General features: G+C 36.6%; 1 protein-coding gene and 1 pseudogene across 1 annotated transcript; one reads left to right on the top strand and one right to left on the bottom strand.

Annotated features, from left to right (window-relative positions):
* Positions 1-5296: 5296 nt before the first annotated feature.
* Positions 5297-6642, bottom strand: LOC148584887 (receptor-like protein 54; annotated as a pseudogene).
* A 4935-nt stretch (positions 6643-11577) lies between these two features.
* LOC132188608 (coniferyl alcohol acyltransferase-like) lies at positions 11578-15260 on the top strand. The gene is made up of 2 exons (XM_059603119.2): positions 11578-12000; positions 14295-15260. Exons 1-2 carry the CDS (start codon positions 11578-11580, stop codon positions 15258-15260), a joined length of 1389 nt encoding a protein of 462 aa, XP_059459102.2.
* Positions 15261-16394: the final 1134 nt, after the last annotated feature.

Genomic DNA, 16394 nt, shown 5'->3' with positions numbered 1-16394 from the left:
TGTAACAATATAATGCATTCTTAATTTTGATCTCTCGATTTTGTTTTTTATAAAGATTCTCAAGAACACTTGAGGACTTAAAATTAAGAAACACAAGAATGTCAAAGTGTTTGAAAAAACATCATCTTTATGAAGAAGCATACAACTGATCAGTGAAAAACAAAAATAGAATACATACATATATATATATATATATATATATATATATATATATATATATACTACTCAGTGAGATACAAAAGTGGCATCCCAATGAACGTTTTATGTAACCGGCCACTAGAATTACGCATTTGATGGATGAGCGTAGAGTAATATTACAAATCTTATAGTAAAAGTCGACTACTACTAGATACTTGTAACCAAGGCCAGTATGACAGCATGAGTTATCTAGTTTGACTTCCACCATCCCATGACCGTCTCCTAAGTCACCTGCAAATTAATCTAGTATTAGAAAGGTATTTCAATAATATATATACACATATATATATCTATAGAGAGAGAGAGAGAGAGAGAGAGATTGATAATTACAAACTCAATTAAGACAACATTCACATCCAATAGCCTGGATATATATATATATATATATATTGTTGGAGCAAGTGGCTCATATTCTACTACTAGCCCATTGGGTGTAATTAGTTTATGTGGGACTGGGAACAAATAAGTTATGGGGGGTGTTTTGGGGTTTTCAAAGTACTTATAATTACGGTTTTCCTATAAATATGTTATATTGTAACCCTAAATCATTGAATAGAAAAATATAGCCGCACTCTCTCTTGTAGACATAGACATATTGCCAAACCACGTAAATTTTGGTCCCAACTTTCTCTTGATCTCTCTTTTCGATTCTATATTATTCATCATTGTTGTGCACGGTAACAACAATTGGTATCATAGCCAAGTTATACAATGGCTTGGATTGGCACATCTTCTGCGAAATTCAACGTGATGAAGTTCGATGGATTCGGTAATTTCGGGTTATGGCAGAGACGTGTCAATGATTTGTTGGTGCAACAAGGGATGGTGAAGGCGTTATATGGGACAAAACCAGAATGGATGGCAGACATAGATTTGAAGGAACATGAGGCAAAAGCGGTGGCTACTATTCGGCTTTGTCTAGGAGATGACGTGATGTATCATGTCATGGACGAAGAATGTCAGGCAGCAGTTTGGTTGAAACTAGAGAGTCGGTACATGTCAAAGTCGTTGACGAACAAGCTCTATCTAAAGCAGTGGTTGCACGGCTTGAAGATGGTGGAAGGCTCGGATCTAAGCCAACACATCAACGCATTCAATCAGATAATCGGAGATCTGAAGAGGGTTGATGTGAAGTTCGAAGACGAAGACAAGGCGTTGATGCTATTGAATTCATTCCCAACTTCTCCTACATATGAGAATTTAGTTACAACTCTGACATGGGGGAAAGAGTCCATGGAGTTAGAGGACGTTATAGGAGCCCTGTTGGCTTTTCATCATAGGAAAAAAATCAATGATGAAAGTTCTCAAGGAGAAGGGCTAGTTGTAAAGGGTAACCAAGAGCGTGGAAGAAGCATTAACAAGGGTGGTTTGCATGGCAAGAATTCTCGGTCACAGTGCAGGAGGAGGAAGGACATCATCTGTTATAAGTGCGAAAAGAAAGGGCACATGAAGTGGGATTGTCCAGACTGGACGAAGAAAAAGGACGACGAGAATGAAGGTCCTCAAAATCTGCGAACGTAGTGGAAGACAATTCAGACGATGCTGATGGTGATATGCTTTCTGTTGCATCAAATTCAGAGCATCATGTGGATTCTTGGATTTTGAACTCAGTATACGTGACATCCAACAGAGATTGGTTTGACACCTACAGGTTAGTTAATTTTGGTATAGTTACTATGGGTAATTGTGCACATTGTAAAATTACTGGTATAAGTAATATCAGGATTAAGATGTTTGATGGTGTGATTAGAAAGTTATGTGATGTTAGACATGTACCAGAAGTGGAAAAAAATCTGATTTCATTAGGAACCTTAGACTCAAACGATTATAGTTATAAGTCTGAAGGTGGATTAATGAATGTGACTAAGGGTGCGATGGTAGTGATGAAGGGGCAGAAAAGTTTAAAGAATATCTATAAACTGTTAGGAAGTACAGTTGTAGGTGGAGTCGCCTCTGTGGAGTCTGAGTCTGATTGTATTGTTTTGTGGCACATGCGGTTGGGTCATATGAGTGAGCAAGGCATGTTAGAGCTTCATAAGATAAATTTGTTGAATGGTGTTAAAACGTGCAAGCTTGAATTCTGTAAATTCTGTGTTCTGGGAAAGCAGAATTGAGTACAATTCAAGACAGCCACACATAAGACAAATGGCATTCTTAACTATGTTCATTCTGATGTTTGGGAACCAGCGAGGGCAGCGTCATGGGGAGGACATATGTATTTCATGATCTTTATTGATGATTTTTCAGAAAGGTTTGGGTGTACTTCATGCGGCACAAATCAGAAACGTTTGCCAAGTTCAAATTGTGGAAAGTTGAAGTGGGGAACCAGACTGGGAAGAAGGTTAAGTGCCTCAGGACAGATAATGGAATTGAGTATACAAATGAGAAGTTCAAACATTTCTGTGAGCAGCATGGTATAAATAGATATTTCACAGTACGTAAGACACCACAACAAAATGGTGTGGCGGAAATGATCAATAGGTCTATTGCAGAGAGAGCACGATGTCTCAGGTTGAATGCTAGACTTGCAAAGATTTTTTGGGTAGATGCAGTAAGTATGGCATGCTACTTGATCAACAGGTCACCGAGGGTAGCACTAGATGGGAAAGTTGCAAAGGAGGTGTGGACAGGTAATGAGGTAGATTACTCTGGTTTAAGAGTATTTGGTTGTCTAGCCTATGTGCACATACCTAATGAAGAACGATCAAAGCTTGATCCAAAGTCTAGACAATGTGTCTTTCTCAGATATGGGAAAGGGGTTAAGGCTTACAAGTTTTGGGATCCGAAGGCAAACAAGGCAGTGATTAGTAGAGACGTGGTATTTGATGAAAATTTCATGTTGAAGAGTACTTAGGGTAAAGAGAAGCAGGTGCTAGAAAGCAGTAGCAGTGATAAGCAGGTGGTGTAGGTGGAGTTAGAGACTCCTGTGCAGGAGAACACTTCTCAGGGTACAGAGACCCCTACTTCAGGAGTTAAGGAGCATCACACTACAGCCACAGGCAGGCCTAAACACACTGTCAGGACACCAACCAGGTATGGTTTTGAAGACATGGTTTCTTATGCTCTTGTCATCAGCAGCGGAGATCCTATTACTTTTCAAGAGGCTGTCAATAGCTAAGAGAAGAGCAAATGGGTGGGTGCTATGGCGAAAGAGATAGAGTCTCTGCATAAAAACCAGACGTGTGATTTGGTGGAGCTTCCAAAGAGGAAAAGGGCAATAAGGTGCAAATGGGTGTTCAAGAAAAAGGAAGTAGTATCAAAAAAAGGGGGAGAAAAGTTCAAGGCCCGCCTAGTAGCAAAGGGTTATTATTCACAGTAGAAAGGGGTTGATTATGAGGAAATATTTTTCCTAGTGGTCAGACATACTTCCATCAGAGCAGTATTAGCGTTGGTAGCTCATTATGGCATGGCATTGAAGCAAATGGATGTGAAGATAGCTTTTCTCCATGGTGATTTGGAGGAGCAGATTTACATGGAGCAGCCAGAAGGGTTTATTCAACCTGGACAGGAGCACTTGGTCTGTAAATTGAATAAGTCACTTTATGGGCTGAAGCAGTCTCCAAGGCAGTGGTATAAGCGGTTTGACTCCTATATGATCAGAATTGGCTATAGGAGACGTGAGTATGACTGTTATGTGTATGTGAGGAGCCATGATGATAACTCATTTATTTTTCTGTTACTGTACATGGATGATATGCTTATTGCAACTAAGAGTATAGTGGAGGTTAACAAACTAAAAGTTTTGTTGAGTAGAGAATTTGACATGAAGGATTTGGGCGCAGCCAAGAAAATTCTTGGGATGGAGATTCTTGGGTGGCTATCTCAAGCCGGCTATGTGAAGAAGGTGTTGGAGAGGTTTAGCATGGAGAATGAGAAACCGGTAAGCACACCTTTGGCGAATCATTTCCGTTTGTCTACCTCACAGTGTCCAAAGATAGTTGAAGAAACTGAAGGCATGTCTAAGGTCCCATATGCCAGTGCAGTGGGGTGTCTAATGTATGCTATGGTATGTACCAGGTCAGATTTGGCTCATGCAACTAGTGTGGTGAGCAAGTACATGGCGAATCCAGGGAGACAGCACTGGGATGCAGTCAAATGGATTTTAAGATACTTGAAAGGTACTACAAAGTATGGCATCACTTTTGTCAGACAGAAAAGTGATTTGTCAGTTATCGGATATGTGGATGCAGATTAAGCAAGGGATTTGGATGATAGGAGGTCGACCACGAGGTATGTGTTCACTCTTGTAGGAGGACCCATATGTTGGAGGTCTATGATCCAATCTACGGTTGCGATGTCAACGACTGAGATGGAGTACATGGCGGCGGCTGAGGTTGCAAAGGAAGCTCTGTGGCTTACAGTGTTAGTCAAGGAGCTGGGTATTCAGCAAGGTGGAGTTCCGCTGTATTGTGACAGTCAGAGTGCCATTTACTTGGCAAAGAACCAAGTGTATTATGCTAGAACCAAACACATTGATGTGAGGTTTCACAAGATTAGGGAATTGGTTACTACAGGTGAATTGTTACTTGAGAAGATTCACAATTCTGAGAATGCAACGGACAGGTTGACGAAGCATGTTACCGCATACAAGTTCAAGCACTGCTTGGACTTGACAAATGTCTCTAAGTGCTAGAAAGGAGAGGAGAGAAGGCGGTATCCCCAAACCTATTAGTTCCAGGCTTAGGCCCAATACTTGATTATCTTCAAAGAGGTGAATACTTGCCAAGGTGGAGATTGTTGGAAGAAGTGGCTCATATTCTACTACTGGCCCATTGGGTGTAATTAGTTTATGTGGGCCTGGGGACAAATAAGTTGTGGGGGGTATTTTGGGATTTTTCAAAGTACTTATAGTTAGGGTTTTCCTATAAATATGTTATATTGTAACCCTAAATCATTTAATAGAAAAATATAGCCGCACTCTCTCCTGTGGACGTAGGCACATTGCCGAATCATATAAATCTATGTCTCAACTCTCTCTTGATCTCTTTCTTTTCGATTTTATATTATTCATCATTGTTGTGCACGGTAACAACATATATATATATATATATATATATATATATATATATATATATATATATATATAACTTTATATTGAAACAAAAAAGAAAGAATCAAACATGACTGCATTGCTCCTCATATCAATCACTAATGCCTCCGTCCTTGATTTCTATGTGCTCGCTGTCCTTGATTCCTGTGTGCTCGTCTTTGGTGATTTTCTATTCTAATGTATAACTGAGGGAACATCTTGAAAAAAATGTCATCATCATGTTTATAGTAGCATATCCTCCACTTCTTCCAAAACATAAGAGGCCCAATAAAAATCCCAAAGCCAAAAACAAATCCCAATTCAACACTTAAGAAGTTCCAATCAATTGCATTCCTAGAATTCAAATGAGATTCTTTAGATGTCGGAGGTGATGATCTTGGCTCTTCATGCGTGCATTTTTCTTTTAAAGGAAAGCCACATAATCCTATGTTTCCTTCATAGGAATTTTCAAAGAATGTAGCAAATTGCTTGACATGTGGAATCTTTCCCACCTATTGATTGAACGAAAGGTTAAGAACTGATAGGAAAATCAAACCATCTGCAAGTTGGTCAGGAATCTCACCAGAAAGCTCGTTGCTTGACAAGTCTAGTGACTCAAGATAAGTCAATTTTCTTAAAGATCCTGGGATTTGGCCCGTGAAAGCATTATGAGACAAGTTGAGGATATATAATAATTTGAGTTCTCCCACTTCTTCAGGTATATGTCCATCAAAATTGTTGCATGAAAAGTCAAGGGAGGTGAAGATAGTTAGGATCTTCGCCAGCTCCACCTCTAGATCTTTCATCGTAATAGTTACAACATCTTGATAAGAAATATATATTCCTCTTCAAATATACATGGCTGATGTATCACCTTCAAAACAAGGTGATCGAGCTGAGATTGAGTTTGTTTTGAGTTGAGATTGAGCATCACTTTTATCATCTGTTATTGCCTTCCAATTAGATAAGTATTTTATTGGAAGCATACTAGTGAAATTGTTTGAAGCTATGTCTACAATTTGAAGCATCGGCCAAGAGGCATTAGGTCCTGGACAATCAATGGGCCCATAAAATTTGTTAGATCACAAAATAAGGACGTGTAACATGGATATGTTCTTCAAGTAACATGGGAAGGCATCCTTGATTTGGTTGTTCCCAAGGTCTAAAAATTCCAAAGATGCAATTTGCCAGAGATTTTGGTAGCTTTCCTTCTAGTTGGTTTTCATTGAGTTTTATAGTTTGTAAGCTACAATTGCTTGGAAACATATTAGGAATTGTGCTAGTGAGGTTGTTTCTCCTTAAATTCAGCACCCCTACAGTCTTACTCATCTCAATTAAACACTGGGGAACCGTGCCACTCAAGAAACTGTGAGACAAATCTAGAGCAATAAGATTTGTAGCATTGCATATTGATCCAGGGAAAGAAGGGAAACCAATACTAACTGGTATTACTAAGCTGAAATTATTCATTGAGAAATCTATGTATTGAGCACCTTTTGGAAAAACTGAGAGTTGCCTTTAGAGTTGGTTGGAGTGAAGGTCTATGCTACTCACAAAAGACATGTTGAGTAAATGAAAATCTAGAGTCTCCAGGTAGTTATAAGAAAGATTCAAAAAGTTAAGATAAGGAAGTTCCCAAATCCAATTGGGTATCTCTCCATCAAGTTGGTTGTCTGAAAGGTCTAGATTTGATAATATGGATTCATTTATCTAGAAGTGAGGAAATGTTTTCAACTTGCTAGAAGCCAAGCTGTTGTGGGGAAGATCGGGAAATATAAGTTTTCTCATGGTCGGAATCACATTAAGCTGCAACAAAAAAACCCATCTATTTATTTTGACTGTCACTTTGGACGGAAATCTAGTCATGTGTGTGGGCACGTGACACTTTTCAACCAAAAAGTTCGAAAATGCCCTCAGGGGGTAAAATGTAAACATAAATTACTTCGAGGGAGTAGAGTGTAAACATAAAAAACAAAAAAATAAATTAAAAAATTAAAAAATAGAAGCTTCTTTAAAAAATGAAAAGAAAAGCTAAACTAAAACAAAAAAAAAAAAAAAACTCGAGTTAATTACCTTTTTAGTACTAAGGTTCGCACTTTTTTTTTTTTTTTTCTCACCTATATTACAAATCGTACAACAGATGGTACCTGAGTTACGGGAAAAGACCAACTTGATACTTCTTTCACATTCTGTTAGCTCAAACTAACGGACTGCCACGTGTCACCCCCAAAAAAATGCCACATGTCCTAAAAATATCTGGCACCACATGTCATAAAAAAATGCCAATTTGGCACCACATGTCCTAAAAAAATAAAATTAATTAAAAAAACAGTCAAAAAACATAAACCCTAAAAAAATTGAAAAAATTATGGGGTGGCTAGGCCACCCCATTTTGTCCTTTAGGAGTGGTTTCGGCCACCCCAAACCGTCCCTAGGGCTATCCTCATACCACATGTCCCACCTATTAAAATATATTAAAATATTATTTTTTATTTTAAGTATTATTTTTTTTTTGGTTTTTTGTTTTTCGTTTTTTATGTTTACACTTTACCCCCCTGAAGTAATTTATGTTTACACTTTATCCCCAGAAGGCATTTTCGAACTTTTTGGTTGAAAAGTGTCACATGCCACGCACATGACTATGTTTCTGTCCAAAGTGACGGCCAAAATAAACGAATGAGTTTTTTTGTCACTGTGTTAAACTTTGAGGGGGTCAAGTGTCATTTTTTAAACATTGGACGTTAAAGTACAAATGGGTGAATAGTTTATGGGGGTAAAGTGTATTTTCCTCTTTATTATTATTATTATTTTTAGTTTTTAAAAGATTAGGCATATTATAGGAATAAAAAAAAAAAAAAAAAAAGATTGGACTTTTTTGACACACTTTAGTAGTTTAATGGGCTACTTTAGTACCTTTTGAATATTATGGAGCTCTATTGCAAACGGCTGTTAGTTTGAAGGCCTTTTTTTTTATATTTTTTTCCTTAAGTTTTTTTCTTTAATTTGAAGTTGCTTGTAATTTGTAAATGCTTCAAGAATCATGGCCCTGGTATAATTGTCCTTAAAGTATGTAATTTTAGGTTTTTCTGCAATTGTTGTCAATCAACTATAATTTTAAGTTACCTGATTTAGTGATTTTATCAATATCAATCTTAATGAGCCTTAATCGAGTTGAGCTACTTGTTTATAGCTTGCATGGCTTGTTAACTGAGCTCGGGCTCGGGCTCGAAATCAACTTCTTGAAATTCTCTTTTATAACTCGAGCTCGAGCCACTCAAGGGCTCAGCTTGACTCGAAACTAACCTTGTGGTGATCCCAAGCTGCTAAACCTTCCCAACGAGCCAAGTTCGAGCAAGGGTTTCCCAACTTAGCTCGAGCTCGGCTCATTTATATGCCTTCTAAAGCGAGCCGATCTTGGATTTCCAATACCGAGCTCAGCTCAGCTCGTTTATTGGCCTAGTTGTGATCGAACATCCATGGTTGCCCTGACCAGATCAAAAATAATAACAAATTAAAAAATAATAATAATAATTGTTCTCATGAAGTTACTTTCAAATTAAAATTATCTCTAACATTCAATTATTAATTTATGAAAAACAATAAATAGTCTAAAGAACACGTAATAAAAATAATAGGCTTGACTTCTAACTCTAACTAGAGATTTATAATCTATTTTATAATTAAAGTGTGCATTAAAATAATAATTAAAAGTAAATAAATAAAAACTAGCAGATTGTCTGTTGCTACCCTGAAAGAAAAACGAAAACTCTGAAGACAAACTGTACCCAAAAGTTCAGAAAAGGCTCTCCGGACGTCAATTTTTCTCCATCTGTCTTCCGCGGCGCTTCTTCCTTTTCTTCTTGTAACTGGGGCCGAATTTTTTGTTTTTTTCATAGAAAGTCGGCCACATCCATGATAAACCCAACCTCCTCTTGGACCCAAAACCCTTGCTATACTCCTCCTCGAAATATCAGAAAGGTTGGCCCACTTATTTGTTGACTTTAGAATTCACCCTTCTGTCTCTCACTTTTTTTTTTTTTTTTTTTTTTTCAATCATTCCTTTTCCTAGAAATATTAAGAATTCTTACTATAGATAATTTCTTGTATTAATACTTCGTTTAAGCTCAAGATTAGTGATTAACAAATATTTCACAATTAGGTATAAAATACAAGAGTTAAGTATAAAATAATGTTTGATAATACTTTCTTTAAAAGAGAAAATTAACACTTTTAAGCTATTATCAGTAGTATACATACGCATTACAAATACATCCCGTACATATGTTTCATGCGACACGCAAACACAAATATCTTCCTCTAATTTTCTTTTTCTCTTGAAAAAATATCTCTTAGATAGTATACTTACGTTACACAGGACATAATTGAGATTGTTCTGACAGCTTATGATATGAGCAAAAACTAAGAATTGAATATTGAAAAAGGGAATTCAAAAAAAAAAAAAAAAAAAAAAAAAAAAAAGGAGAGAGAAATAACAAATAGGGAAGAGAAACATTCTAATTGTTTCAAATAAGCAAACAGAGAAATAACTCTCAAAGACTTAAATTTAATTGATAGTTCAAACTCGACTGAAAAATAACAAAAACTAGATGCATTAATATAGGCTAAGCAGCTCCTAAATTAACAAGAAAAAGAAAAACCAAACCTAATTTTTTCTATATGAGAATAAATCCTAATAGGAAAAGAAAAAGTTAATCCTTATTAAAAAATGAAAACTAAAGTATAAATAATAAATCCACATATTATTATTCTCTTGCATCACTACGCTTCACAAATATATTCACTACATATGTTTCATGTGATACACAAATACAAATATCTTTCCCTAAAAACACATATGTCTTATATAATATCTACGCCTCAAAAATACAAGCATTTCACGTATGTTTCACGTGACTCCCAAACACAAATATTTGGCATGTAAGAAACATGTTTAATGAAAACTCAGATAATCCGAAAATGGGGTAGGTGATTGGACGTTGACCGATGCTCACCCACAAGAAATCTAAATGACTATAGTGCCCCTAAACTACAGAATATCCCTTTTATTTCGTCTTATATTAAGAGAAAGGAGCAAAAGGAAAATTGGAAAAGGACGTGGGCACATACATTTTGTTTTGTTTTATTAATTTTTAAAAAAAAGGTATGAAAAAAATGGGAGAATGCCAAGAGGAAATGTTTAACATTTTGGAGTAATTACCTTTTGCCCCTATGAATTACAGTGCCTTAACATTTTTTCCCCATAAACTACCAACTATGACACCTGATCCCATCAAACTATCATCTTATGACAAAGAGCCACATTCCGTCAGTCAAAAGGGTTAAAATTGACAGTCAACGGTTATGTGCAAGTCATATGCCATTTAAAAATTTTTTCTTCCACTTTTGCCCTCACTTCAAATAAAGTAAATATGTTTAAGAGGGTATAAGCGTCATTTTCTCGGTTGGAAGTGAGGGCAAAAGTGGAAGAAAAAAATTTAAAATGGCACATAACTTGCACATGACCGTTAACCATCAATTTTAACCCCTTTAACTAACAGAATAGGACTTTTTGTCATAAGATGGTAGTTTGATGGAGTCAAAGGTCATAGTTAGTAGTTTATAGGGAGAAAGTGCCAAGGTGTAGTTCATGAGTGCAAAAGGTAATTACCCTTAACATTTTTGGTAAAATATTTTATACGGGTGGCATTCCTCTACCCAATTATGTAATTTAATAGGAGAGAAAAAAAGTTCACAGGCTAACCTTTACTAGGGGTTGTTGCAACTATATCTTTAACACATTGAGTCAGGCCGCCTTCCTCCACCTTGTATACCGTCAGTGCTACTGTCCCATTATTTATTGTCTCTTTATTTTTTTTCTTGTAATTTTTTGTTCTCTGTTTCATTTTTTTGGCTAATTTTTTGTGTTGGCCTCCTTTTCCATTTTTGACAGAGTATTTTCTCTCTCTTTTTCAATTATTGTTGGTTGGGTCTGTTCTTGTTTATCGACTACTGATGGTCGTATTAGCAACCCTTTGAGGTTTTGTTCAATTTACAAAACGTTGCCATATTTAACAGTCCTTTAGCCGTACCGATTCGCTTGATAGGTCAGATCATTTATTTGACCCATTTTATCATTTGTCTTGTAATTTCACTTTCCTCTCTCCTCACTCGAAAAAAAAAAAAAAAAAAAAAAAAAAAAAAAAAAAAAAAAAGAAAAGTAAAACTCATATTTGCGCCTATTATTATATATACACTTCCCCATATCTAACACATGCACATATATATCAATTACTCCCTCTAACTTTCTCTCAAACATCCACTAAAACTTGAATCATATAGTTAACAAAACAATGGGTGAAGGAGGAGGGAGAGACCAGTTCATCGTGAGTGTCAGCAAGAGGGAGGTGGTGACTGCGGTGTTTCCATTGCAAGGGCATTGGCTTCCACTATCCAACCTCGACTTGCTTCTTCCTCCTGTGGATGTGGGTGTGTTTTTCTGTTACAAGAAAAACGTGCACAACCTGGCGTTTGATTCCATGGCTGGCGTTCTGAAGAAGGCCTTGGCACAAGTTCTGGTATCCCATTATGTGTTTGCTGGTGAGGTGGTGCACAACTCTGTTGGTGAGCCTGAGATTCTCTGCAACAACCATGGGGTGGACTTTGTCGAAGCTTTTGCAGAGGTAGAGCTTAGAGACATCAACTTGTATAACCCTGATGACACCATTGAAGGCAAGTTTGTGCCAAAGAAGAAGCACGGAGTTTTCGCTGTCCAGGTCTGACACAGACACACACACACTATATATATATATATATATATATATATATTTCATCATGTGCCACACAAACACAAAATCTCCCTCTAGTTTTGTTTTGTTTTTTGTTTTTTGTTTTTTTTTTGGTGTAGATGGTAGACCATATGTGCATCCTATGTCCTATGATAGAGACGCAAGAAACGGAGTTATGGACAGAAACATTAGTAGTAGAGAGTAGAAAGAATTGTTTGTAGAATATCTTGCATCAGGGTTTTGCACGCAAACTAAAGTATCGTTGACATTGACAACAAGATAAGGTCCCGTTTAGTTTGAAAAAAAAAAACTAAAAAGAAAAACCAATTTATCAGGATATGTTTTAATTTTTTTTAAAATTAATATTTTATTTATTATCACAAAATATAGGGCTAATAACTTTTTTGGTACTGGATTTTGAGGTTTTTTAATTTTCTCCGTAGGTTTTAAAACATGATAAAACTAATACCTCAGATTTTGAAAAAAACCGAATCACCACTTCCAATTTGAAAAATTCTATGGGCGTGGCCAAACCACCCCCAGGGGGTAGCCGGCCACACTTAGTTTGACCTTAGGGGTGGCCGGTCTGGGGGTGGTCGAGCCACCGCCAAAGGGCCATGGGGGTGCATAATAATAAGACAAAAATACCAATTCTTAAAGAAATAACTATTTATTTAGTAATAAGTATTTATTAATAGTAAAGTTTTTTGTTTTTTTTTTTTTATTTTTTTAAAAAAATATAGGGGCAATTAAGTATTTTTCATCATTTCCATAAAAGAAAATGGAAATTATTAATGGATGGGTCACATTATAAATTTTTGATACTTTGTTGGAGTACATTACAAATTTTTAAACATTAGAGGTCAAATTAAAAATTGGGTGAAACTTCGTAGGGATAAAGTGTAATTTTTCCTAAATTATTTCATAAAATAAATGCATTCGCAAAAGAGGCCATGTTTCTTGTAAAATAGCTTAGTATAAGCGTTTTCTCGTTTTCTATAGTTCCATATTTTTATGCTTAGTTTAGTTTGTGGAATTAGTATTTCTTTAAGAAAATAAATAGTTATTATTAAACTAAAATGACCTTAATTAAATAAATGGTTAGACCGGATTGTGTGTGGCTTGGTGATCAAGCCACCCCCACACCTCATGGGGGGTGGCTAACCAGCCTTAAGGGGCCAAATAAGGGTTGCTTTGGCCACTCGCAAACACTTTGGCCAAAGGGAATGGGTCAACCACCCCCAAACAGCTGGATTGCAGTGGCCGACCACTCCAAGTGGTCAAATGGGGGTGGCCAAAACCACCCCCCAGATGGTCAAAGGGGGTGGCTTGACCACCCCTAGTTGGCCAAAGGGGGTGACTCGACCACCCTAAATCGCCGAATTGGGGGTGGCAAGCCACTCCTTGGCCCATGGGGGGTGGCCGATCATTTTTATGGGGCCAAATGAGGGTGGCTGAAATCACCCCTAATTATTATTTTTTTTTTTTCTTGATTTTAGCTTATTGAATTGGAGGCATTTTTTAAATTTCTTAAAATACATGAGGGCAATTTTAAACTAAAAAATGCAAGTGCCTTACACTTGAGCAATTTTCCGTGAAATTGGACAGAAATGGTTAACGGAATTGTTACATTACAAATTTTTAATACTTTATTGGGGTACATTATAAATTTTTAAATATTTAAGGTCAAATTGCAAATCGGGTAAAACCTTGAGGGGTAAAGTGTAGTTTTTTCAATAATTTATTAAAAATTCTTTCACATCAAAAATAATTTATTAAATTTTGTATGAAAATAAAAATATAATCCGAAAGTGGGGGTAGCTGATAGGAATTGTTGATCCATGTTCACACACAAGAAATCAAAATGACTATAGTGCCCCTAAACTTCAGAAGATCCTTTTTACTTCTTGACATATAGCGAAAATTAATAGAAAAGAACAACAAATGGAAAAAGAAGGTGGGGCCACATACATATTGTTTTGTTTTAATTTTTTTTTTTTTTTTTTTTTCACCCAAATCGTTTTTCGTTATTTCGATTTTCGAGCATGATGGACTACTTTAAATCCTATAAACCGTTAGTTTTTTTTGCTTTTTTTGTTTTGCTTTTTTTTGTTTTTGAAACTATATACACCGTTAGTTATAATTAGATGAAAAGCTCAATATTACAATAACAACTAATTTATAACGACATTTATAATTGGTTAACAATTATGGCACCCACCAAACCTACGTTCCATTTTTTTTTTTTTTTTCCTGATCATGATGTATGAAACATTTTGCAGGCTACTGAGCTCAGATGTGGTGGGTTGGTTGTGGCGTGCTCGTTTGACCACCGAGTAGCAGACGCCTACTCAGCCAACATGTTTCTTGTCTCATGGGCTGAGATGGCTCATTCAAAGCTAATCTCTACTCCACCTTCTTTTCGTCGATCTTTACTCAACCCACGACGCCCCGTCTCCGTTCATCCCTCTTTGGACGATATGTACGTCCCCGTAACCATACTGCCACCTCTCAAACATCCAGAACCTGATTCCGACCATCTCATCAGCCGCATATACTATATTACGGCCGAACAACTCAGACGGCTGCAATCTCTAGCCAGCACCAAGGGCTGCCGGAGGCGGACCAAACTAGAGTCTTTCAGTGCATTCTTGTGGAAGATGGTTGCCAAGTGGGCTGTTACTCAAAATGCAGACAAAAAGATAACTAAAATGGGCGTTGTTGTTGACGGCAGGACAAGGTTGACCGATGGAGATGAACATAAAGCTTCACTCTTAGGCTCTTACTTTGGAAATGTGCTCTCCATACCCTACGGCGCCAAGCAGGTGGATGAGCTTAATGAAAAGCCATTGGAGTGGGTGGCGGATAAAGTTCATGAATTCTTGGAAGGTGCGGTGACGAAGGAGCATTTCTTGGGGCTCATAGATTGGGTGGAGGCTCACCGTCCGGTGCCTGGTTTGGCAAAGATATATTGTAACGGGAGCGAAGATGGACCGGCTTTTGTGGTGTCGTCCGGGCAGAGGTTCCCGATGTGTAAGGTGGATTTTGGGTGGGGTATGCCGGGTTTTGGGTCGTACCATTTTCCTTGGGGCGGCGACGCCGGGTATGTGATGCCGATGCCGAGCCCGACCGGGAATGGAGACTGGGTGGTGTACATGCACCTGTTGAAAGGGCAGGTGGAGTTGATAGAGGCTGAGGCTGCCCATTTTCTTAGACCCTTGACATCTACTTATCTCAACTTTGATTAAATCCAAACTGGATGCCTATGTCGATCATTGTGTATTATGAAAGAAATAATAATGTGGAAATAATAAAGCGGATAGTGACATATAAATTTACGTGGTTCGGTCTATTATCTACCTCCACAAGATCAAGCCATAAGACTAGATTAAGTTCTTATTTATTTGAGTAATATTACAATATAACATACTCTTATTTATAAGAGGACCATGTTGAATATAAATAGGCTTCTATTCTACCTAAATTGGCTAGGTGAATAGTTTTGTAACTATTCACTGTACACTACAAAAAATTCCTTTCTTCTTGACCAAACATTTTTGACATGTCATGCCTCCAGACTAAAGTTTAGTAACAAGTCACTATTTACATGTGTCCAACCTTAAAAATAAGGGTATCACAAATGGAATTAATAGTTCCCATTTTTTGCTCTTTCCTTTATATGCGAATATCTTACTATGGGCAAGTACAAAAAAGCCTTCCCTTCCATGGAGCGACTCTCTTCTGCTTTGGGGTCACTACGTTTTTTTTTTTTTTTTTTTGACGTAGACGTTACCATAAAGATATCTTTAAGGATGTTTTTGTGTAACTCGGTGATTTTTATACTTATTGAACTGTGAACTCATCTATCTATCTGCCTATTCTAATCTAGCAATCACACAGGGTAGAGTCGACTTAATAGATTTTGAGACTTTAGGCAACAAATTTACGTAGAACCTTTTTTCATTTAAATATTTAATTAAATAGTTTTAATTTTAAATCTCTTTTTTTTTTTTACTTTTGCCCTTAATTTTTTTTTTCTTTTTTTGCCAAATGACTTGCAAAATTCATTTGTTAGAAGACATTTAATTTCAACAGATGTCATATTTGTGTTGAGCTACATATAATTTTTTTTTTTTAGTGTAAAATTTAATTTGCAAAAATGAAATTTACTTTATTCTAAAACTATGAGCCTAGTAACTGTTTTAGGAGTGCAATTAATGTAACTTTCCAATTTTCTCTTTCCTTTAAAGTCTTAATATCTTGGAATTTAATTCTTTACATTTATGTTTACCGTAATTAAGGCCTTAATTAAAGAGCACTTACTAACTTTTTTGTCATAATATTATTTTCTTACCATAATTAAGGCCTTAATTAAAGACAAA

The sequence above is a fragment of the Corylus avellana genome, chromosome 6 (genome assembly GCF_965113065.1).
Source record: "Corylus avellana chromosome 6, dhCorAvel1.hap1.2, whole genome shotgun sequence".
Classification (NCBI taxonomy): Eukaryota; Viridiplantae; Streptophyta; class Magnoliopsida; order Fagales; family Betulaceae; genus Corylus; species Corylus avellana.
Note: the sequence above shows the minus strand (reverse complement) of the source record. Positions and strands in the feature narration are given on the sequence as shown.

Excerpts from the sequence above, each read along its gene's own strand:
- LOC132188608 (XM_059603119.2), top strand. The coding sequence starts at position 11,578 with ATGGGTGAAGGAGGAGGGAGAGACCAGTTCATCGTGAGTGTCAGCAAG. Across the intron at positions 12,001-14,294 it reads ACGGAGTTTTCGCTGTCCAG|GCTACTGAGCTCAGATGTGG; the intron begins GTCTGACACAGA and ends AACATTTTGCAG.